Below are 23323 nucleotides of genomic sequence, written 5' to 3'. Positions count from 1 at the left end.
CAACCACTGTCAAGCTTGCCTTCCCTGCCTTGAACTCTGGCATGACGAGGGAAGGTGGGGACTCTGGGAGAAACCCTGGTGTCTCCAGTCTCCTGATTCTCCAGGATGAATGTCCTGCCCATCCCACGCCCCGGAACTCCCACTTGCCTGCCACCTTAACGCCTCCCTTCCCCCTTGCCTGCAGTCCAGTGCTCCCCGGGGCACTACTACAACACCAGCATCCACCGCTGCATCCGCTGCGCCATGGGCTCCTATCAGCCTGACTTCCGCCAGAACTTCTGCACCCGCTGTCCAGGAAACACAAGCACTGACTTCGACGGCTCCACCAGCGTAGCCCAGTGCAAGAGTAAGTGGCAGGCCCGGCGGCAGGAAGGGGTTAGAGAGGCCGGGAGCCGTGGGCACAGGAAGAAGCAAGGTGGGAGACCACCAGCAGGGAGCGGGCCTGGGGCGTGGATGGGCAGGGAAGTCCCACCCTCCGTCTCTCCCCAACTCACTCAGGCTCAAGACCAGTTGCACTCTCTCCCTGGAGACAGGTCATGGGGAGGCAAAGACAGGAGAGGGGAGATAAGAAGGTCCTAAAAGAGCAGGAGGGAAGGGGACCCAGAACTTGGAGAAAGGATGATGAGCTCAGAAGGTGGCTAGCTACCTACGTGTGTCTGATCTCCACTTCAGAGCTCTTCATTTTCCCCAACCCATTTCCCCACTGACCTCACTTCTCCTTGCTCTGTCCGCTGCCCTTGGCTACAGATCGTCAGTGTGGTGGGGAGCTGGGTGAGTTCACTGGCTATATCGAGTCCCCCAACTACCCAGGCAACTACCCAGCTGGCGTGGAGTGCGTCTGGAATATCAACCCCCCGCCCAAGCGCAAGATCCTTATCGTGGTACCCGAGATCTTCCTGCCGTCTGAGGACGAGTGTGGGGACGTCCTCGTCATGAGAAAGAACTGTGGGTGGCTGCACAGCTGGGCCAGGGAAGGGCAGTCCGGAGCTGGTTGGGAGGGAAAGAGAGAAAACTGGCCCTGGAAGAGCTGGGGCCGTGGCAAGGGAGGCCTTGGGAGGAGAGAGGCTCACAAAGGAAAACAGCCGTGATGCGCATGGTGGGTGGGAAGCGGTTAAGAAAGGCAGCACTGGGGCCAGAACTCCAGTAGTGTCACATGTGCCACCGTCCTCCTCTAGCATGTTTGCTGTTCCATTCATTTAAGTGTCAGATTTCTTCCACTCTGTGAGTGCCAGGATGTCAAAGAGGAGTTGTGGAACAAGCCCATGGGGGTGGGGGACAATATATGTATGGGGGTGGGGGCGGCGCGTGCACAGGTGACGCCTCTCAGCATGATTCCTCCTCCCACAGCCCTCACTCCGGGAGGGCTTGGGGAGCACGCCCTGCTGCTCCCCTGACATGCTGCTTGCCTTCCCAGCCTCCCCATCCTCCATAACCACCTACGAGACCTGCCAGACCTATGAGCGCCCCATCGCCTTCACCGCCCGCTCCAGGAAGCTCTGGATCAACTTCAAGACAAGCGAGGCCAACAGTGCCCGTGGCTTCCAGATCCCCTATGTCACCTATGACGGTGAGCAAGGGGAGGAGAGCCAGGGAGGTGGCTGAGAAAGGGGAGGCTCGAGGGCCTTGTGGGGCGGCAAGGGGAACAGAAGGGTTCCCACCCCTAAGCTCTTCCCCTGGGTTGACTTTGCAGAGGACTATGAGCAGCTAGTAGAAGACATTGTGCGAGATGGTCGGCTCTATGCATCTGAAAACCACCAGGAGATTTTAAAGGCAAGTGAATATCAATAACAATAGCCAACATTTAATGAACATGTATGTAACAATGTGCAGGCAATATGCTATGTGCTTACATGAATATTCTCATTGGAGACACACAATTGCTCTGTGAATTAGGTACTTTCATCATTCCCACTTGACAGATGAGAAATATGAGGCACAGAGAATTTTAGAAGTTGCCCAGAGGGTAAGCTGAAATTTGAGCCTAAGGCCACCTGACTGTAGTATTACCCACATCTTGGGGGAAGACAAAGGGAAGATGAGGAGATGTAATGTCCTCTACCTCTTCCATAAAAAATTCTAGGGTCTGGCCAGTGTGGCACCTATGAACCAGGAGGTCAGGGTTTGATTCCCAGTCAGGGCACACGCCCAGGTTGCAGGCTCGATCCCCATTAGGGGGCGTGCAGGAGGCAGCCGATCAATGATTCTCTCACATCATTGATGTTTCTCTCTCTTTCTCCCTTCCTCTCTGAAATCAATAAAAAATATACATATATTTTTTAAATCTAGGGAAAATTAGGTATAGAAAGATGCTTTTGCTTAAGTCCCTTCCTTCCCTTACTCCCACAGAAAAGCAAATTAGCACAGCATTTCTCAGAGTTAATTCAGTAAAGACCTCTTTTAAGGGAAAAGAAATGTTTCCAGCATTGAAGAATCAACTAGACACCTGGGTCATGTGGATCCCAGTTTGAGAAAATCTTACTTAAGAAACTATAGTCCTAGTCACAGTCCTTCATAAATGATTAATTTTAAAAAGGTTTGACTCTATGTTAATAATTTTTGTATTATCATCAAAATAATGGACATGATAATAAAAATCTTCTAGAACTTGCAGACTGCAAAGAATATCATTTCAGAAATGCATTTAAAACATTTTTTAGCCTAGCTGGTTTGGCTCAGTGGATAGAGCGTTGGCCTGTGGACCAAAGGGTCCTAGTTCAATTCTAGTCAAGGGTACGTACCTTGGTTGCAGGCTCCTTCCCGGCCTGGGCCCTGGTCGGGGCTCATGCAGGAAGCAACCAATCGATGTGTTCTCTCACATCAGTGTTTCTCTCTCTCTTTCCCTCTCTCTTCCACTCTCCCTAAAAATCAATGGAAAAATATCCTCGAGTGAGGATTAACAGAAAAACAAAACCAAAAAACAACACATTTTTTAAAGCATCTGAACCCTTATTTCAAACTAGGGGCTCAGTGCACGAAATCACGTGAGACCAAGACCCGGCGCACCACGGGACCCAGACCAGAGTCAAGTCCCGCCAGCGCCGCGGGACACAGCGTCAAGTCACCTCCTGGTGACCGGTCTTTGGTCGTTATGGCGTTACGACCACTGGGTTTTTATTATATAGATATGCTATGGAATTCTAATGCATAAAGTAGTCGAGCTGTTTTGATTAAAGTGGGGAGGAGAGGCTGAAAGCCCCACCTCTTATTTTAAAAATCTGCTGATGCAGTGGAAAGAACCTACCCTAGAAGCTGGAAGATCTGAGTCCTAAGGCACAGTGCCTGGCACGTACGAGGCTCTCCACACATCACGTTGCCAGGTTGCTCAGAGAAGGCCTCTGAGAAGAGACCTGAATGAGGTAAAGGACTACCTATCAGACAATCAGGAGAGGAGTGTCCCAAGCTATGGAGCATGGGAGCAGTGTGGCATGTCCAAGAACTCTGAGAAGGCCAGTGTGGTCAACAAAATCAGGAAAATTCGAGAGGATGGAGGAGAGAGAACAGGGCACAGATCACATTCAACGAATGGGCCATGCAAGGGACTCGGCTTTGCTGAGTGAAAAGAAGCAGAGAAGTGTTTTGAATGGACACGACCTAATTAAACATTTTTTAAAAGTCACTCTGGGGAAGAACAGTCTGTAGAACCTAGGGTAGGTAGAAGCATGGAGACCAGTTAGGGAGCGCTTGCAATAGTCCAAGTGAGAGATGACGGTGGCTCAGACAGGGTGCTAGCTGTGGAGACAGTGAGAAGTGGTCAGACTCTGGATATATCTTGAAGGTAGAGTCAACAGGACTTGCTGTGGTTGTGAGCAAAGAAGAGGAGTCGAGGATGGCTTCAAGGGTTGGGCCATGGAAGGCTGGGGCTGCCACTGGCTGAGCTGTAGATTCTAAAGGAGGAACAGGAAGTGGGGGTGGGGATCCAGCTCACCTCGGTGTAGCTCCGTTAGACAGCAAGGGGGGCTGCTGCTGAGCGGAGGCGGGCCCCCTTTCCCCTGCTGACGCTCACGCTGCCCCTGCCATCCTTTGCAGGACAAGAAGCTCATCAAGGCCTTCTTTGAGGTGCTGGCTCACCCCCAGAACTACTTCAAATACACAGAGAAGCACAAGGAGATGCTGCCAAAGTCCTTCATCAAGCTGCTCCGCTCCAAAGTTTCCAGTTTCCTGAGGCCCTACAAATAGTGCCCCTATGCCCAAGACCCAGGTTTTGAAGACCCCAGATTCCTCAGCCCTCAGAGCCGGCAGCCTCCACCCCCAGATAAGGAACTCTCTCCTCTCTCTTAGAGAAAAAAAAAAAATCACTATATAGACCCAAGAACTCTCCCTTTCTGTCGCTCTAGCTTCCTTTCCCTGTCTCTCTGCCTCCCTCTCTCTCTTTACCTCTCTCCTGTTTTTCCTTTTCCTGCATTCTCCCTGGAAAAGCCATTTAGTACTGGCTGTATTCCCCCTGAGGGGTGCAGGAACAGTACCCCTCTCCAGCCACACTGCCCACTTTACCAGCTCACATCCCTAACCCCTTCAGCTTAGGAGAATGCTAGAGGCCCAGGAAAGAAGTGGGTCCGCTGGGGAATGGGGAGGGAGAAGAGGGGCTTCTGCCATTATAAGGTTGTGCCTTACTAGTCAGGAACCAAAATGTCCCCTGGCTGGGCCCCCCAGCTGCCCCCCTCCCCCCAGGTGATTCTAACAGCCCAAGGTTCTGCCAAAGAGGCCTTTGACTTACAGGCTTAATGCTAGCACTGGTCCTCTGGGGCACGTGGTGTGAGCTCTGGACCTCGGGTTTGAGCTCTGGACCGCCCACACAGCCGCTTCCGTGTCTAGACAGCCCCTCTACTTCTGCCATGTCTGCTTGGGTCCAATCCACGAGGGCTTACAGAAGGCCCACACCACTGGGCTAGTGGACACAGCAAGTGAGGAAGAGCAGCAGGCATTACCGTGTTGAAAGTGCTGCTGTCACTCCCAATGAGAAAGACTATATATATCGCTCTGCAGGACAGAAACCAGGTTCTATAGCATCGCCAAGAAAAAGAAAAAAGAAAAAAAAAAAAAGCAAAGAAATTGCATCATCTAAAGGACTAGACTACAGAACAACTGGAAGCCAGCCTCAAACCCTAATCCTTTTTCTTGTCTTCCCTGGCCCAGCCATCCCCTCCCCCTGATCCGAGTGCTCCCTGGGGGAGCCCTACTCCCCTTGCTAAGTGTTGTCCTTAAAGAAACGTGGCTGCTAAGCAGAAGCCAGCCTGGGCCTGACCCCAGACTTGGCTTTCCCTTGTAGCCTCAGATGGCTTGTGGGCTCCACCAAAGAGGACCCCACTCTGCAGCCAGCCCAGAGCCACCTACCTCTGGCCCCAGGCTATGGGCAGCAAGAGGAATGCGTGTGCACTTGGCAAGCCTTCTGCCCACCCTGTCTACATCTAATAAGTGCAATCATTACGTCTATGTTGTCTAGAGGGAGGGGTTTTTGTTTTCTGGTTTTGTTTCTTTCTCCTGTGTTAGAGCAACCCTATTTATAGCTGCCCGCAACAGAAGAGTATATGTTTGGAGTGAAGAGAAAGGTTTTGAATCTCATGAACTTTGAGTGCTGGAGCATCTGATCTGTCTTTTCTCCTCACCCAGGGGCCATCCACACCTCCTGAGCTCTCGGTGTGGGTAACCCAGGGCTGTAACTCCGAGGCACCTGATGTGTAGGACAGTAATTCTGGGGACTTTGTGGAGCAGGAAGGAGAGGGACCTGTGTTTGCTAAACCAATCCTGCTATCCCCATGCCTCTCCGTGATTCAGTATGGACCTCATGATTGTAGAAGCCGATGGAACTGGTCAGTGATTCTCTACCCCAAGAGGGAAACCTCCATCTTTTCCCTGCCTTCCTCCCGTTTTCCCTTGGTGTGCACATGGAAGAGGACCAGGACAAGCCCCCTGGGGATGGGCTGGCCAAGGGCCCTGAGGCCAGAGACAAGGCTGAGGAAGCCAAGAATAGGACAGGTATCCAGGCATGAAGTTGTTTGCCTGAACTTGGCCATTCCCTCTCTGAGTTGACTTCAAGCCTAGTTGCCTCAATTACTGCTTTTCAAGAGGAAGAAGAAGTAAGTCCGTGCGTAAGCCTCAATCCACTGCTGCCTGTAAAATTATTTTCCATTTGTTCCTTCTCATTCCCCCAAAGCTGTGGTCCTATTCAATCAAAGGCTACCAATTGACTCATAGTGTTTGTTTCCAAGTGACTGTTCTAGGCTACTGCTCCCCCAGGAGACTCCACACTAAGTACAGAAGCCTGACCTCCGCCCCCTTTCCCCAATCAGTAGCATTACTATCCAAACAGCCTTAAGGAGTACGTAGCCAATGTCACAGCTATATCCCCTCACATCCACTAGCAACACCATGGCTCTTAGGGGTGGAGTGTCTGTCTCCCTTCGTGTCTCTGGATCAAAGACAGTGTCACTATAAAGATCCAGAATGGCTGCCTCCAAGCAGGGAAATGGTCAGTTCATCCATACTTCCTGGGATAGGCCATAAACACTGATTTTTTATTAACTTTGACCATCCTCATTCTCTGCCAGAAGCTAGGGTAACGTTCTGATTCCTCTCTTCCTACCATTTGCATCTCTCTTAGAAAGCCAGCCGGAGTGCTTCCCAAATTACGCCTTCAGGGTCTGGCTTCTCACACTCTTCCTTTCCTGTCACCCCCTACGTATACAAACACACGTCCTCCAATCGTCTATTCCATGGTTTCTGGGACCTGCAAATGATTTCCAGTTTGGAAAGTACAGGCCACTAACTAGGCTTCTTAACTGATGTCAAGGCAGATCTTGGAGAGCAGGCGAAGACCTGCTAAAGTCCACCAAGTTTAATTTAGGTTGTCCAGATTGGGGGGTGGGGGAGGTGTAAGAACCCAGACAGCTGTCCACTGAACCTATGGAGGAAGCCAGCCCTGAGGCATCAAACTAACTGAATGAGGAGTCAACACTCAGGGACTCTCCCAGTGGTTCTCAACCTTCCTCATGCCACAGCCCTTTAATACAGTTCCTCATGTTGTGGTGACCCACAACCATCAAATTATTTTCGTTGCTACTTCATAACTGTAATGTTGCTACTGTTATGAATCGTAATGTAAATATCTGATATGCAGGATGTATTTTCAGGGGTCGCAACCCAGGCTGGGGAAGTGGAAAGATGGTGTAAATGGGAATCCTTCATGAATCAGCCAGAGGCCGCGCAGCAGGATGGGTGTTTACAGGGCCACAGTACTCATGGTTGTAAGGCTTCATTTCTCTTAGTACAAAACCTGCCCTGATCTCAGTCTGGGAATGGGAAGCCATTTCTGCAGGGGCTCCGAGCATCAAGTAATGCGTATCACAAAGGCACTTAGAGCCTCAGCAACATGTAATCCCTTTTACTTCTCTGCCTACCTCTTTCTGTATTGGACCAGGCCCATTCACTAAGCCTGAGGGAACTCAGTGAGAACAAAATGATCAGAGTCTGGCTGTGAGCTGCCACCTGCCCTAGGCCTACAGATGCCCAGAGGCTGGCACTGAGCTATGACTGCTCTGACTTCCCCAGGATTGATTGGTTTAGTTTGGTGGAGGCTCATATTTGTTGCTGAAAGTTCAGTAATACAGTCCTGATTTTTGGTACTAATGAAACTTTATATATTTGAGAATGTTCTCCATATGCATATTTAAGGTGATTCTGGAATGGATTAGGAGGTCATATCTCAAAATGTCAGAAAACGTTTTGAAGCATTCAAACTTTTGTATTTGCTGCTTAACCTCAATATAAGAGGCTCAAACTAGGAGACAAAGGGAGACAAAGGATAAGTGACCATTGCCAGGAAATAATGTTAATCTGCTTGGCTTCTGAAGCACAGTAAGAAAAAAGTGGAAGCAAATAACACAAGGATGTCTTTAAATTCAACCTGTCTAAATGGTAGCACATCCTGTCCTTGGGCCATTATTTGGACTAGTAACCCTTTAAGAAAATATATGATTACAGGGAATAGAATCCCCAGTTCTGTTATCAGCCTATCTAGACAAGAGACTATAGTAGTATGGACAAACTGAAAACTTCATTCATTCATGTGAGTTGAACTGAAGTTTCAGAATAACCATTCTCACATAGGAGGTTTTCTTTTTTCCATGCAGAAGAAATCTCAAAATATTGTATTTATATCTGCCTTCCACTGCTGCCGATATAACAAGTATCTCCTACACAATCAACAATAAACAGTAAACGATGCAGTTCATAGAATATTTTGCACTTGGAGAAAAAATGTATCTGAACTTGTAAAAAGAAATGTTTGGATTTTGTATTGTCCTTTTTTATTATTATTATTATTAAAATACTTAATGAAACTCCTCAGCCTGGCATCTTTTCCTCCATCTCAGTAGCTTATCCTAGAGCCAGAAAAAGCTTGGAAGAAACAAAGTGTCTTCTGGCTTCGGTACTTACCCAAATTTTTCATTTCCCCACCTTCTTCCTAATGGTTTTAGAATTTGAAAAGGCGTGTCCCTTTTGTCTATTTTTAAAAGCAGTATCAAAAATTAGCCCCCAAGGGGGATGTAGGGAGCAGGGGAAATTTAGGATGTTGCTCCTCCTCATCACAGTACAGTTCCCAAAATCTGACCAAGGCCACGATGGCTCGGACACCTCCCTAGTTAAGCTGTCCCACCTCTAGCCAAGTACCAGCAACGAGACTCACCCAAGCCTGTGCTGTTTATGCAGTGCATTCTATGCCATGAAACAGAAGTACGAAATTTTACCACCATTACTGCAGGGCACGGGAGAGCAAGCTCCAATCTCATAAATGAGCAGTCCCAAATTCTAGGTTCAGATGACAGGTAAATCTTAATTGTTGCAATTTCATAATTCCCCGACATGAAATTTGGGGCCACCAACTTGGGGCCATTCTCTGGCTTCTCTCCTAATCGTCTTATATTACAAAAACACCAAGTCCTCCCTCTTCTACCTAGGACACTTGCAATGGTGTCCCAGAACAATGTATAGTGGAGTACAGGTCAGCTCGTACCAAGCAGTCTTTACAATGGGGCACACGAAGACTTTCCAAGGCAAGGGCATCAATCTGAAGAGAGTTTTAAGGGAAGAAATTTCCAGATTCTCAACGTCTGTACGAAATCTTCCCTAAAACTAACCTGTTTGAGGACCAGTGGCATATGCATGCACATTTCCATTCTACCTCCTCTTTCACCACAGTCCTTGTCCTCCTTTTACAAAGGAAAGGCATATTCCTCACCCACTCTGAATCTTAATGCACGGCCAGAGTGTCAAAACCTGGGAGCAGGAGGGAGGGATGTTTTCCTTTTATATCAAAATAGTCCCATTATAAAGAGTCCTCTTTATGTATTTCAACTTATGTTTACTATTTTCTACCTCCTACTTGTAAAAATGAAAGTAGTTATTAGCTGTTCAATCCATCATTTTTATTAATATGTAAGAAAGTTTGATCATGAGGTCTAACAAAATTACTAGTTTTTATTTTTATACACGATATGTTAATTGTTCCCAAAAGCCTAAGTCAGAGTTCCACACAAGCACATACCCACATTTGTCAGGGAGATCATATGCCTTCTACCCTGCTTATCACTTAATAAATTAACTAATGGATTTAGCTATATGGCTTTATTCCAAATTATATAATGACAAACAGTATTATCTTGTGTTTATAAAAACTTTTTTATAATATTAATATTAGATCTATAGCCCTGGCCTATGTGGGACAGTGGTTACAGCACCGGTCCCACATTGAAGTGTCCAGGGTTGGATTCCCAGTTAAAGGCATGTACCTGGGTTGCAGGTTGGATCCCCAGTCCTGGTTCGGTGCGTGCATGTGGGAGGCAGCCAAATGATGTGTCTCTCTCATAGCAATGTTTCTGTTTCTGTCTCTCTCTCTCTCCCCCCCCACCCCCCCCCCCCCCGCCCTCCCTGCCTTCCACTCTCTCTAAAAATCAATGGAAAAAATATCCTTGAGTGAGGCTTAACAAATAATAATAATAATAATAATAATAATATTAGACCTATGTAATTTTAAACATGATTTTTGGCCATCAATTTTATAAGCTACAGTTAATAATTTATTTCCCAGTTGTTTTATCATATTCTTTAAAATGAACATTAGCATATTTATTTAAATTGAAGAATAAAGTCCAACTTTTTCCTGAAAGAAAGTAATTCTGACTTGGCTGATTACCATCGAGGCTAGTAGTTTTAAATGAAGACTGGTTTTGCTAATTCCACAAATGGCAGTATTTTCCATATTGAAGTAAACCTGCACTTCTATAGTTTTTAAAAAAATATGTTTTATTGATTTTAGAGAGGAAGGGAAAAGGAAAGATAGAAACATTGATGAAAGAGAAACATCCTCATCAGTCAGCTGCCTCCTGCATGCCCCCTGCTGATAGGGAATGGAACTGGTGACTTCCTGGTGCGGGGGTTGATGCTTAACCACTGAGCCACACTGACCGGGCTGCACTTCAATATTTAAACAAAAATATGAACACATAATGATGTGGTTAAAGAATTATCAAAAAATAGTGTTGGCAATAGAGTATGAAAATTAATATCCAATTTAATGAGGTGCCTCTGAGTGAAAAGACAACAAAATTAATACTCATTTTTATAAGACTGAGACGCCAATGAACAGGTAACAAATCCTTTTGCAGATTAAGTGGTTTCCAATTCTTTGCTTTTAATAAAATTAAAGGAAGACCCTATTTGGTAGTACTTGATAATAGTATTTGGTAATAGGACACTGTGATTGTTGGCATGTGACTCGGAAGTAGTTCAGACACGAGGAGTATCATTGTAACATATTTCTTCTTTCCCAATTACTATGTGAACAAGGCTTCTCAGCATTTACGTCTATAAAAATAAAAAACAGAGAATTGATGAGAATTCAAAAGAAACACCATATTTCTCATTAAAAGATATAGTTTCAATAAAAAGTGTACTTTTTAAGTTTCACAAGTTATAAACGTGTAATATATTTATTTTGTTTAATAAACTGTGTACTAGTCATAACTATAATGACAATTCAATTCAGGAGAAATGTTAACAAAGCCCATGGTCACAGGCTATAAATTTAAATTTACACTCATTTTTGTTGTAAAGTGTGACAGTGATCAATAAAAGACTTTAAAGCATACAAATATACTAATTAAAGTTCTATATGGGAAGAAAATGGAATTGGGAGTTCAAAAAGGGAAAACTGTAAAATTTCTGTTAAAAAGGGAGCTCGTTTATATATTTTTTTAATGGGTGATAGTGGGCATTATATTTCGAGTATTTGGAGTCCAGTGGATACATTTAAAAATGATGTAATGGTTTTAGTTTAAAATGTCAAAACTTACAGCAAGTCAGAAATATCCTCTACAAGTATTTAAATTTATGATGGAAAATATAGATGTCAACTTAAAAATGGGTAATGGGGTACACAGTTCTTTAAAATTCTTTTATGAAGTCTCTCTTTAGAAAAAACTCTGAAGATCACTACTCTATATGGCATATTGCAGGGGTGAGGACCAAAGGCAGAACAGAAGCTGCTAGACATGATCTTCAATCATCCACTCCAAAGTATTTTCCTCACCAGTTCTCCCGAGTACATGAAATTACCCACCATCAGAATCTTATTACTTCAAATGCAGACACTGGTTTCCTAGAGTGGTTTTTTCCTTGTTTGCTTGTTTTGTTTCTTTTTTTTATTGATCTTAGAGAGAGGGAGGGAGAGGGAAGGGGGAGGAGGAGGGAGAGGAACATCAACCAGTTGCCTCCCATACTGGCCTGAAACCTAGGTATGTGCCCTGAGTGGGAATCGAACCCGAAATCTTTTGGTGCAGGGGATCATTCGCTCCAACCAACTGAGCCGCTCAGGCAGGGCTCCCAGAGTTCCTGTTAATTGTGTAATGGGAGAAGGGATTAGCCAATCACATTAGGATCTGCAAGGAATGTGAGAAAGAACAGATGCATTTTTTATTTTGAAAAAGGTGGTGGGAGGACAAACTAGGACAACCTGAATTCTGTTCCCTCTCTATTTCTAACCAGGAGTTGATGCTAAAAGACAAGCTACTTATTCTCTATGTATCTATGTAAAATAACTTAATAAATTTCCACTGTAGCGGCCAGGCTGTTTATTTATACAACAGGAGATATATATAGGATTCATTACTCATCCTATATAATAAAACCTTAGTATGCAAATCGACCAAACTACAGAATGACCGGTCGCTATGACACGCACTAACCACCAGGGGGCAGATGCTCAACACAGGAGCTGCCCCCTGGTGGTCAGTGAGCTCCCACAGGTGGAGTGCCACTCAGCCAGAAGCCAGGCTCACGCTGTTGAGGCAGGAGCCTCTCCCGCCTCCACTGCAGGTGGGTGGTAAGGAGCAAGGGGTCCCAGACTGCAAGAGCCCTGGACTGCAAGAGGGATCCATGGGGCCTAAGCTGGCAGGCGGACATCCCCTGAGGGATCCCGACTGCGAGAGGGCGCAGGCAGGGCTGAGGGACCACCCTCCTCCTGCATGATTTTCGTGCACGGGGCCTCTAGTTATTATCCTATATAATAAGAGAGAAATGTGCAAATTAGGCTGGGACATCACGACCAGCTTAGGAGGCTGTGTCACGACCAGCTCAGAGCACGCCCCCAGCCCCAGCGGACACACACCACACATCACACACCAGGGTGGGGGCGGGCTCCAAGGGGCCGAATGCGGCTCGGAGCCTCCCCCAGCACCAAGGCGGCCCAGCTCTGAGGCCACTCCCACCGGGGGTTCGTGGGGAGGCACGCTGCGCCACCTGCCCTGGGAGCAAGGCCCCCAGTGGACCCATAGCCCAGGGGCGTGCTCCGAGCCGCCAAGGCCAGACTGTGGCTTAGGGCCTAAGCCGTCAGTAGGAATCCCCTGAGGACTCCCAGACTGTGAGAGGGGGCAGGCTGGGCTGAGGCACGTCCACCCAGTGCACGAATTTTATGCACCGGGCCTCTAGTATAAGAATAAGCCATCAGTTGCTACCCACTGCCCACCTTAACTGAGAACCTAAGGAAACTGTGGCCCCAGTCCAGCCTCAGGAAATGCTGAGCCAAAACAAAGACGGGGAAAGGCAATGTCTGAAATGGAAGGAGAGGGCTTTCTGGTTAAGGTCTTCAGACGTGAGGAGAGGAATAGGATGTCAGTGCCCCCACTGGCATGTTTAGCCACCATAAGCCCCACCCTCAGTACTTTCCATTTTTTTAAAGTTAAATTGGGTGTGTGTGGGGGGGGGGGGGGTTGGGGGGGGGTGGAAGGAGAGGGAGAAAACAAAAGAAACTAGTTAAAGTCTAAAGGATAGAGATGGAAAAGTTGCTCACCTCATTCCTCCAGGCACTCAATTCCTCTCCTAAAAGGCAACCTCTACCAGTTCCCTATCTGACCCCTCGCCTTATTAACTTATTTTTATTTTTATTTTTTTACCAAAGACTTCCTCCCCTTTAATGTTCCCTTAGATTTCTGCGAGCGCCCCAATCGCAGCCTCTCCCTCGTGGGAGGGGGAAATAGTGAAAGGGCTCGGTTCCTTCACCCCGAGCGGGGGCACAGGGGGAGTAGGGGTTTCGCGCTGGGGCGGGGCGAAGGGGAATGAGAGTGAACCCAAGGGGCCCGTGGGGCGCCCCCTCAGGGGCGGTGCCTCGCGCTCCTCACCGTCCTCCTTTCCCGCAAGGAGCTCACGGTCCCCGCGCTGCTTCCCTGGGAGCTCGGCTCGCAGGCTGTGCCCGCGGACGGGAGGCGCGGCGACCTGGGCTGAGCCCGAGGCGCGGGCAGGGGGCCCCGCGGGAACCGCTCCCCTCACAGGCTGCCCCTCCGACCCCGCCTCCCCGAGCGCATCTGCCAGCCCGCAGGCCGCGACGCTCCTCCGTGGGGCCCGGGCTCCTCCCCTTCCCGCCGAGTCCCTGGTGGACCGAGTCCCTGGGCGCGACAGGTGGCGCCCCCGCATTGCTATAGCGACAACCCGCCCGCCGCCGGCCGGGCGCGGATCCGGGCGTCGTGACGTCATCACGCCCTCCCGGGCGCCGGCAGAGACCGTGCGTCACCCCGGCGGGGGCGGGGCTGCGAGGGGCACGGCTCGGAGCCCGGCCGCCCGGGCTGCAGGGGCCCGGGAACCAGGATAACTAGGACGGCAGCCGCGGCGACGGGGGTTCGGGGTGGACGTGCCCGGTATTTTGCATGCGGGTTCCGGGGCCGGTAGAGGCGCGCCGACCGGAGAGGACAGTGCGGTGGCCCTGGAACCTGGATACCGCGCGAGGCAAGCTGCGCGCGGGCGGGCGGGCGATGGCGCAGGCGGGTTGCGGGGCCGGCGCTGGTGGCGGGGCCCGGTGCATGGCGGTCTGTCGGCGGAGTCGCCCTCGGGGGCTGTCAGGTTGGTGGCTCTGGGAAGAGAGGGTCCGCCGTGCCCAGGTGGGAGGCCGGGCGGGCGCAGGGCCCCCGGAAGGTCCCGAGCCCGTCGTGCCCACCGTCCTCCTGCCCTGGCGGCCAGGCGGCTGGACGGCGGCCTGACCCTTCCCCACCAGGGTCCCGGCCCCCGACCCCCGTCCCTCCTCTCCATTCCGCCCGCTGCTACCCCCCCGCCCGGGACTCCCAAACCCCACCCGTGACGGCGCCCGCCTCCACCTCCGTGGCCCCACACCCCACCAACTGACCCTAAGACCTCCCCGGGAACCCTCAATTCTTCGTCATTGACTCCGACAACCTAGGAACTTCCCCAGCCCTGCGCAGGGACCCCCAACTCAGTGACTCCCTCAGTTTCATACCGTCACTCCGGACCGGAGATCCCCCACGCCCCTCCTTGATGACCGCAAACCTTCTCAGCGACCCCGCTGGTCCCGTAACCCCGCCCTTTCTACCGTGTTCTCCCGCAAACTTGGTGACTCGCAAGCCTCCTTCCGTAGGTTCCCACCCCGTCATCTGCAAACCCTCAATGCCTGATCAGCCGTTCTTTGCCCTGTTACCTCATGGTCTTCATTCCATGTCCCCCCTTCATCCTAAAGTCACCCCCACTGACAATCCTCGCTGCGCCCACCCCGCCAGTGTCAATCGGCACGTGATTTAAAAATGCCCTAGCACCCTGCTGGTGCCAGGAAGATCTGGAGATGAATACGAAGTAGTAATAGTTGGAGGCGCCAAAAGAATTCTGGATCGAGTGTGTGGGCGCTGGCTCTGCCAGGGTTGTGCTTTGGGAACCTGGGAGAAGCCCTTTCTTCACTCTGGACCTCAGCTTCTCATCTGTATTGTGATCAGGTTGGGTTAAAGGACCTCAGAGTTTATTTCCAGCTGTGAAAGTCTGCAATTCTCAGTCAAGATAATACTCGTTTGCAATCATTTTTGTGCCCTTCCCTAAGGAGTTGACTCTGATAACCTCACCCCAGGGTCCACTTGCTTCCTGGTCCTTATTCTCTCACTCCCCTGACCCCCTACACTCTTAATAGTCCCTACCCACTTCCCTTGATCAGGCCCCATCCGTTAACATGCTTGCCAAGCAGCACAGCGGAATGCTTCAGCTCTGGGCACTGATGCGATAAGAGACCCGAGTTCTAGTGTGACGGTAGCCCTTCCGCTGTGGCACCTCAGGCATACCATCTAGCCTCTCCGAACCCTCATCTGCACCCTTGTTAAGTGAGGATGATAGTAGTGCCTGAGATAATGTGTCCAAAGCACTTGGCACCTTGCCTGGCCCGTGTTTACCTTTCAACAACCTCATGAGATGGTTGCTATTATATCTACCACCATTTCCCACTTTTGTTCGTTTTGAGTTGGTTTTAAATAAATGAAGAACCTGAAATTCTGATAAGTATCACAGCTGGGATTTGAACCCAGTCTTCAAAACCCATTTGCTCCGTTACCTCTCGAGCCCTCAAACCTATCTAGTTTTCTAGGTCACCCTCAGCCTAGAGGCTCTGTGCATGAAATTTGTGCACAGGTAGGGTCCCTAGGTCTGGCCAGTGATCAGGGCCCATCAGGTTCCCCACCTCCCTGCCTCCTTCCCTCGCTCCCTCAGTGCCCCGCCACCGCCGCTGGAGGCCTGCCATGTTCCGTGCCGCTCCCTGGTGGTCAGCACATGTCATAGCGAGCAATCGAACTCCAGGTCTCCTGGTCGAACTCCTGAGGGGATACTTTGCATATTAGCCAGATAGATAGATAGATAGATAGATAGATAGATAGATAGATCGGTAGGTAGATTCCTAAGCCCTATATCAACTCATTCCACAAAACTCAAGGTTTCTGTGACCCTTTGCCCCATGGCTTTGTGACTTCCTCAACCCATTGTTCATGACTTTTGACCCCACATGCCTTGACACCCCTGCACCTTAATACATTACTCTCTTCATTCTTTGTCCAGTTGTCGTCTCACCCTAAGAGTCCTTGGAGCTCCTTCTCACTTCATTATTTCACCCTAACGTGTCTCCCACTTCATTGGCATTTTATCCCAGATCCTCTCATCCTATTAAGTTCCTTACCCACAGGAATTCATACACTCTAATGCCCTCTAGCCCTGCAGTCTTTCCTCATATGATCTCTTCCTATTTTCAGTCTCTCTAGTGTTGTAGCTGCAGCCCTTCTGCCATCCTCTACCTAAACCTTCATCTACTAGTTATTAGCTCTGGTGTAGTGACTGCCTTCACCCAGCTTATAACCCTTTCATCTTAAGATCCTCCTTTTTACACTCTGTCCAATAAGCTGTGAGATCCTGCCTCTCAGATTCCCAGATCTCCTGGCATTTTCATCAGTGATGTCCTTTTCAAACCCGAATCATCTATCACCTTTTCCCTCTCCCTGTGCCCTGTTCCTTCTCACAGAATCCTCTTCGTTTCCCTTATTTTTCTCCCAACCATCCTCACCTCACCAATCTTGATAACATCAATTATAACGTAAACCTCTCTCCCATCCCAACTCTGCCTTCTTCCTTTTTCCTGTGCATCTAACTCCAGGACCACATGAACGACCCTGCCGCTCAGCCCTCTCCTTCCTTCGCACACAGCACTGTCCAAACCATTGGCCTCTTTGGCTTGTCCAAAGAACTACACAATTCTCTGGAAAGTTCTGATAATAGATCACCAAGCTCACAGCCCTTTAGAGAGCAAGGAAATTCTTCTGAATCAATCTAACCTTGTGTCCTTGACCCACTCCCACGACCCTATCCTGTTTATGAAACTGCTTGCTGTATGTGCCCTTGGGGTAGAATGCTTTGAGTGTCAGCTTCTGCCTGCATTGAATTAGCTCCATTGTTTTCCAAGCCCTGGGAGGACCTTCCTCTCCCACCAGAAGGCTGGTGAGGAGCAAAATGTAACTTCAAGATTCACATCCAAAAGTCTGTTCTGTGGGCCACCAAATTCCCAGGCCTCCTGTAACGTACTTACTGACTCTACAGCAATAAATATAGCAGAGGGCATAACCCAGGGCTAAGGAGGGGTAAACCGCAGGGTCTACAAATTCCGTGGGTTTATTTTATTTATTTACTTTTTTTTAAAATCCTCGCCCAAAGATATTTTTCCATTGATTTTTAGAGAGAGTGGAAAGGAAGGGGAAAGACAGAGAAATATTGCTGTGAGAGAGACACATTGGTTGGTTGCCTCCTGCACACGCCCTGACCAGGGCCAGGGATCAAACCTGCAGCCTAGGTACGTGCTCTTGGCCGGAATCAAACCTGGAACCTGTCAGTCCGCAGGCTGAGGCTCTATCCGCTGAGCCAAACCAGATGGGGCTGTGGGTTTGTTTTTTAAAATATATTTTTATTGATTTTAGATTGGAAGGGAGAGGGAGAGAAAGATAGAAACATCAATGATGGGAGAGAAACATTGATGGGCTGCCTCCTGCGTACACACACACACACACACACACACACACACACACACACACTGGGATGGAGACCACAACCTGGGCATAGGTCGATGTTCAACCACTTGCTCCATTACTCCTCTTGCCCTCAAACCTGCCTAGTTTACGCTGGCCGGGATTCAATTAAACAGAGTTTTTGCCTTAGGTTTATTTAATCTTCTTAGGGCACAGTACTTCTGCTGCTTTGTATCTTTGTTATTTGTGTATTCTTCTCACCCAGCCTCCCACTCCCACTGTGATTTCTTTGAGAAGAGAGACTGGGCTTTCTTTACCTTCTGTCATCTTAATCCTGACCCTCATATTTCCAGATAGTCAGTAAATACTGGGTTGAATGAACACATTCAGAAATTTACATCAGTACAAACAAGTGAAAACAGAAACAGCTTACATCTGCATTCACTTGTAGCTGCAACAGCCCTCTCCGCAAATCCTTCTAAAGGTGACAGTGGGCAGAGTTCCTTGATTTTAACAGTCTGGAATTTAGACATCTCTCTTTTTTTTTTTAGTCATTGCTCCAGTGGGGGAATGGTATAAGTGCTTGTTTTTACTGTATTCTGGTAAGATTAGCGATTAGGTTGACATACTTGCTAGAATACCGTGGTTACAAGGCCAGGGTCTGTCATATATAGACCAGTTCTTAAAAAAACAACTAGATGAAATATTCAGTGGGGGTTTCAGAGACAGAATAGAAGAAACCAAATGAACAAAATGTTGATAATGGTTGAAGTTGGGTAATGGGTTCATGGGGTTCATTATACTATTCTTGTGTTGTGTATGTTTGAAATCCATAATATAATCGTTTTGTGGTTTTGTGTATGTGTGTGTGTGTGTGTGTGTTTTTAAAGGGCAGCTAGCCGAAACCGGCTTGGCTCAGTGGGTAGAGCGTCGGCCTGTGGACTGAAAGGTCCCAGGTTCGATTCCGGTCAGGGGCATGTACCTGGGTTGTGGGCATATCCCCAGTAGGAGATGTGCAGGAGGCAGCTGATCGATGTTTCTCTCTCATCGATGTTTCTAACTCTCTATCTCCCTTCCTCTCTGTAAAAAATCAATAAAATATATTTTTAAAAAAATAAAAGGGCAGCTAGATGAACAAGTGAGAGTTTAGCACAGTTCCTTGGAAAACACCTCAAAGTAACTGAGCTGTAGCTGAGTCAGTACCATTATCTAGGTTGGTAGTATTTTTAGTCCTGGCCTATCTTTGACCTCTTCTGTTTGTGAGATACCAGGATGCTAAATACAAAAATTAGCACCTTGCAGAATTCTGTACCCGATGGCCTGGGAATTGTAACATCCTGGCAACAAGCACCTGTGGCTCTGGCCCTTCCGTGAGTCCCAGCCCAGGTGTGGCTTCTGGTGATAATAGACTGGGCTGGGCTGGACCTGAGAAGAAGGCAAGGCCATGGGGGAGGCGAGGGAGAGATCAGATTCAACTAGGTTCTTCTGGTCTAAAGCCTTTCTATTACTGGAAGATTCTAAAGGTACCGATGTTCGTTCATTCACTCGTCCATTCTACAGATGTCTGGTGGATATGCTAGAGGCCAGGTACTGTTCCCTGGGGGTACAGCACTGAATAAAACGAAGTTCCAGGACTTAAAGAGCTCACCTTTTGGGGAGTGGATGAGGGAGAGACATACAATAAACAAATAAGGAAAGTATATATTGAGAAAATCAAGCTGAGAAGGGAAATAGGGAATACCAGGAGTCAGGGTCTTACATTTGAAATAGAGTAGTCAGAGAAGGTCTCGCTAAAAAGCTAACATTTGAGCAAAGAACTGAACGAAGTTAAGGAATGAGCCAAGTGTACATGTGGAGGAAATGCATTCCAGTCGGTGGGCATAGCAAGTACACCGGTCCTGAGGCAGGAGGATGCCTCGTATGTTTGAGAAACATGAGGATGCCTGTGAGTATGGCTGTAGTCGGGTGAGCGAGCAAACAGCAGGAGATGTAGGGATGGGAGTGGGCTAGTGACAGATAACATTGGGCCTCATGGGCACTGGATTTTATTGTGAATTGTGAGTGAGGTGGGAGTAGTTCTCAACCTTCTGGCCCTTTAAATACATTTCCTCATGTTGTGATGACCCCCAACCATAAAATTATTTTCGTTGCTACTTCATAACTGTAATGTTGCTACTGTTGTGAATCGTAATGTAAATATCTGATATGCAGGATGGTCTTAGGAGACCCCTGTGAAAGGGTCGTTCGGCCGCCAAAGAGGTCGCGACCCACAGGTTGAGAACCGCTGCGTTAGAGGATTCTAGGCAGATAAGTGACAATAACTGACATAAAGGATCATTCTGGCTGCTGTGTTGAAGTGTAGGGCCGAGCGTGGGAGAAGGGAGGAAACTGGTTAGGAGGCTACTGCAATGGTCCAGGCAAAAGAAGCTGGTGGCTTGGACCCAAAGTAAAGCAGTAAAGAGTGAGAAGTGGTTGGAGTCTGGATATATATTTTGAAAGAGGAGCCAACAGGATTTGCTGATAGATTGGATGCTGCACGTGAAAGAAACAGAGAAGGTGAGGATGGCTCCCTCATTTTTGGCCTGAGCAACTAAAGGATGGAGTTCCCATTTAGTAAAAATCAGGGGCCTGGGGAGGAGGAGGTTGTGAGAAGGGGAAGATAAGGAATTCACTTTGGAACATGTCGACTTTGAGGGGTTTTTTTGATATGGGGGTATTGACCAAGCAGCTGGATTTACAAGCATGTTAGACATGAGTAGATTTCTGCTCTCCTGGGAACTAAGAGAACACTATTACTGGGGAAGGGACGAAGGAGTGTGGTGGGAAGGCAGTTCAGGTGTGAGGCCGGCTCTGCCACTGTGGAGCTGTGTGACCCTTTGGGACGCCTCTGCAGCTCTGGCCTCTGTATCTTTATCTGCGAAATGGCTGCTTTAGACTAGGGTTGATGAATTAGCGCTTAGAGTTAAGAAGGTAATACATCTGTAAGCTTGAGATTATTTTGTGCTGAGCCCTACATAAGGTGGCGGCATTTCCCTCCCTCCCTCTCTCTCTACAGTAATGTATAGAGAGTACCTACCTTGCACTGGGTGCTATGCTGGATCCAGGGGCTATGCTGGCGTAGAAGGTGCACCCGTGCCTGGTGTAGCTTCACTGCCAAGTGCAGAGGGAACGGGCTGGAGTCTTTGTCTGGTGTGGTGTTAACCATGGAAACCTTGTGACTGACCTGGGTGTGGGAGAAAACTGAACATGGACGTCAGGGTGAGGCAAGGTAGTGTTCCGAGTGGGGAAACTGGTCATCCTAGTTGGGCTGGGGAAGAGTTAGGGGGGTGGGACTCAGTTCCTTTCCTCCACTTAACACTTACTCCTCTGCTAGGAGCTTCTCTTAAGGAGCTCATAGTTCTAGAGTAGATGGAAGTCTGTGGAGTTTCCACTGGATTTAGTTCACAATAAGTGGCGCTGATTTAGAATTCAGATTTGAGCTAAAGAGCTCAATTCACGATGTGACCTAATACTAGTACCTGTGGGCACACTCTTTGTTAGGTGCTGATTGAGCTGAAACGCATGCTTTCCAGGAACTGAATTATAAGCAGTATAACGGAAAGTAGGAGTGTGCTATTTTCCCCCCAAAAGAGTCAAGTGTAAGGAAAACATATGGCAGGGTTTAGCTCCTCACTGCGTCTGGTAGCACAGGCTCCCCATGTTTACCCTTATGTCATTTAGATGTCCATGCTTATATTGCAAAGAGAGTCTCTGAGAAGCTAAACAGAGTCTCTGAGACACAAATCCAAGTGCAGCTGAAGCCATTGTCTTTAACAGGTGGCATTAAACTACTGACAACACCGCAGGGGCCTCCTGCCCTGGCCACTGTCAGGAAAGGTATGGAAATGAGAGTGACCCTGTGAGGAGCTCACCAGTGCTGTGCAGTCATCTTAGCTTTGCTGGTGGAAGTGCAGTTCGGCATCAGAAAGAGCTGCCGTGTGGGATGCGACATCCAATGCCTCACTCCATTCAGACTGTCTCAGCGGCACGTCAGTGCTTCTTCTGTGCCGCTGGGTCACACCTCCAGGCCTGCCCTCGGTGGGGATGCATCTCCGAGCAGCCCCGGTGTAGTTTTTAGCTTGGTAGTGTTTCTCACCGCATGACTCTGTTTGGTGGAAGTCCCTGCTGCTTTGGGATTTTTTTTTTTAATATATTTTATTGATTTTTTACAGAGAGGAAGGGAGAGAGATAGAGAGTTAGAAACATCAATGAGAGAGAAACATCTATCAGCTGCCTCCTGCACATCTCCTACTGGGGATATGCCTGCAACCCAGGTACATGCCCTTGACCGGAATCGAACCTGGGACCTTTCAGTCCACAGGCTGACGCTCTATCCACTGAGCCAACCCGTTTTCTGCTGCTTTGGGATTTTGATAAAGCATGAGACCCACGCAGTTAGGAACCGAGGGACGGGGCGGGGGGGGGGGGGGGCCTGGAGATTGAAGAACTGGCCTGAGGCTTGGATGTGGAGGGTGAGGCAGGGGTACCTGAGACTAGTTCTCTGGATCTGAGCTCATCCTCTTAACCTAGGAAGTACTGTCCTGGGACCTTAAAAACAGTGAGGGGCCCCCTGGCCAGGAGACCCAGTTGGTTGGAGCGCTGTCCCATACACCAAAGAGGCTGTGGGTTCAATTTCTGGTCAGGGCACATACCTGGGTTGCGGGTTCAATCCCTGATTGGGACGCATAAGGGAGGCACTGATCCAATGTTTCTCCCTTCCTCTCTCTCTAAAAATCAATGAACATATCCGTGGGTGAAGGGAAATTAAAAAAACAGTGAGGGGGGAGGTAAAGCCTGCTTAGCCACTATTCCTGCAGGACCCAGCCTGGTGGCCAGGCTGGGACACACAGTGTTTCCTCAGGTCCCATATAGATTTGCTGTTGCCTCACGTTCCATGTGATGCTCTAGAATGACATACAGGAATTGTGAAGCTACGTTTTCAGGTGTGGTTTTGCTACAAATCTGTAACATCATGGAATCTATCCTGTCAGCACTGGACTAGCCATGCCTCACACAGAATCATAGATATTCCTGTAACCAACAAAGGGAATGCAGAGCATGCTTTTAAACTGTCTTCTTTTATTCATTTACTAGTGGCCCGGTGCACAAAATTCATGCACATTAAAAGGGGATTAATTAGAGGAAATATTTTTTAAAAATATATTTTATTGATTTTTCACAGAGAAGAAGGGAGAGGGATAGAGAGTTAGAAACATCGATCAGCTGACTCCTGCACACCTTCTACTGGGGATGTGCCCTCAACCAAGGTACATGCCTTGGCTGGAATCGAACCTGGGATCTTTCAGTCTGCAGGCTGACGCTCTATCCACTGAGCCAAACTGGTTAGGGCTAGAGGAAATATTTTAATATTGCTATTTGCCTTTCTCTATAATTGAAGTGTCAGAGAGGAAAGAAAATTAGTAAAATGTATATGAAAATCTTCCTCCTGTCAGAGTCTGGGGCATGCCGCG

General features: G+C 48.4%; 2 protein-coding genes and 1 long non-coding RNA gene across 9 annotated transcripts in view; 2 read left to right on the top strand and 1 right to left on the bottom strand.

Moving 5' to 3' along the window:
- SCUBE3 (signal peptide, CUB domain and EGF like domain containing 3) overlaps positions 1 to 8336 on the top strand; it is a 36214-nt gene extending 27878 nt beyond the window's left edge. For all 5 annotated transcript variants that reach the window (XM_059701899.1, XM_059701897.1, XM_059701898.1 and 2 more), the window contains 5 exons: positions 185 to 346; positions 748 to 945; positions 1415 to 1567; positions 1691 to 1770; positions 4027 to 8336. In XM_059701899.1, the coding sequence (XP_059557882.1) occupies positions 185 to 346; positions 748 to 945; positions 1415 to 1567; positions 1691 to 1770; positions 4027 to 4176 (743 nt within the window). In that variant the 3' untranslated portion in view covers positions 4177 to 8336. The remainder of the gene's footprint in view (positions 1 to 184; positions 347 to 747; positions 946 to 1414; positions 1568 to 1690; positions 1771 to 4026) is intronic.
- On the bottom strand, positions 4874 to 14050 carry LOC132237427 (uncharacterized). The gene is made up of 3 exons (XR_009453526.1): positions 13671 to 14050; positions 10724 to 10860; positions 4874 to 4998 (listed from the first exon to the last, which is right to left on the bottom strand). It is a non-coding gene; the product is annotated as an uncharacterized LOC132237427 (long non-coding RNA).
- A 76-nt stretch (positions 14051 to 14126) lies between these two features.
- The window catches only part of ZNF76 (zinc finger protein 76), a 37553-nt gene continuing 28356 nt past the window's right edge, over positions 14127 to 23323 (top strand). The window contains exon 1 of one of the 3 annotated variants that reach the window (XM_059701903.1): positions 14127 to 14271. The gene's annotated coding sequence lies outside the window, so the exon portion shown is untranslated. Of the gene's footprint in view, positions 14386 to 23323 lie in introns of all 3 variants that reach the window. The other 2 variants (XM_059701905.1, XM_059701902.1) reach the window with 2 other exon arrangements.

This window comes from Myotis daubentonii, chromosome 6 (genome assembly GCF_963259705.1).
Source record: "Myotis daubentonii chromosome 6, mMyoDau2.1, whole genome shotgun sequence".
Lineage (NCBI taxonomy): Eukaryota > Metazoa > Chordata > Mammalia > Chiroptera > Vespertilionidae > Myotis > Myotis daubentonii.
This window is presented reverse-complemented; position numbering and strand designations above follow the sequence as displayed.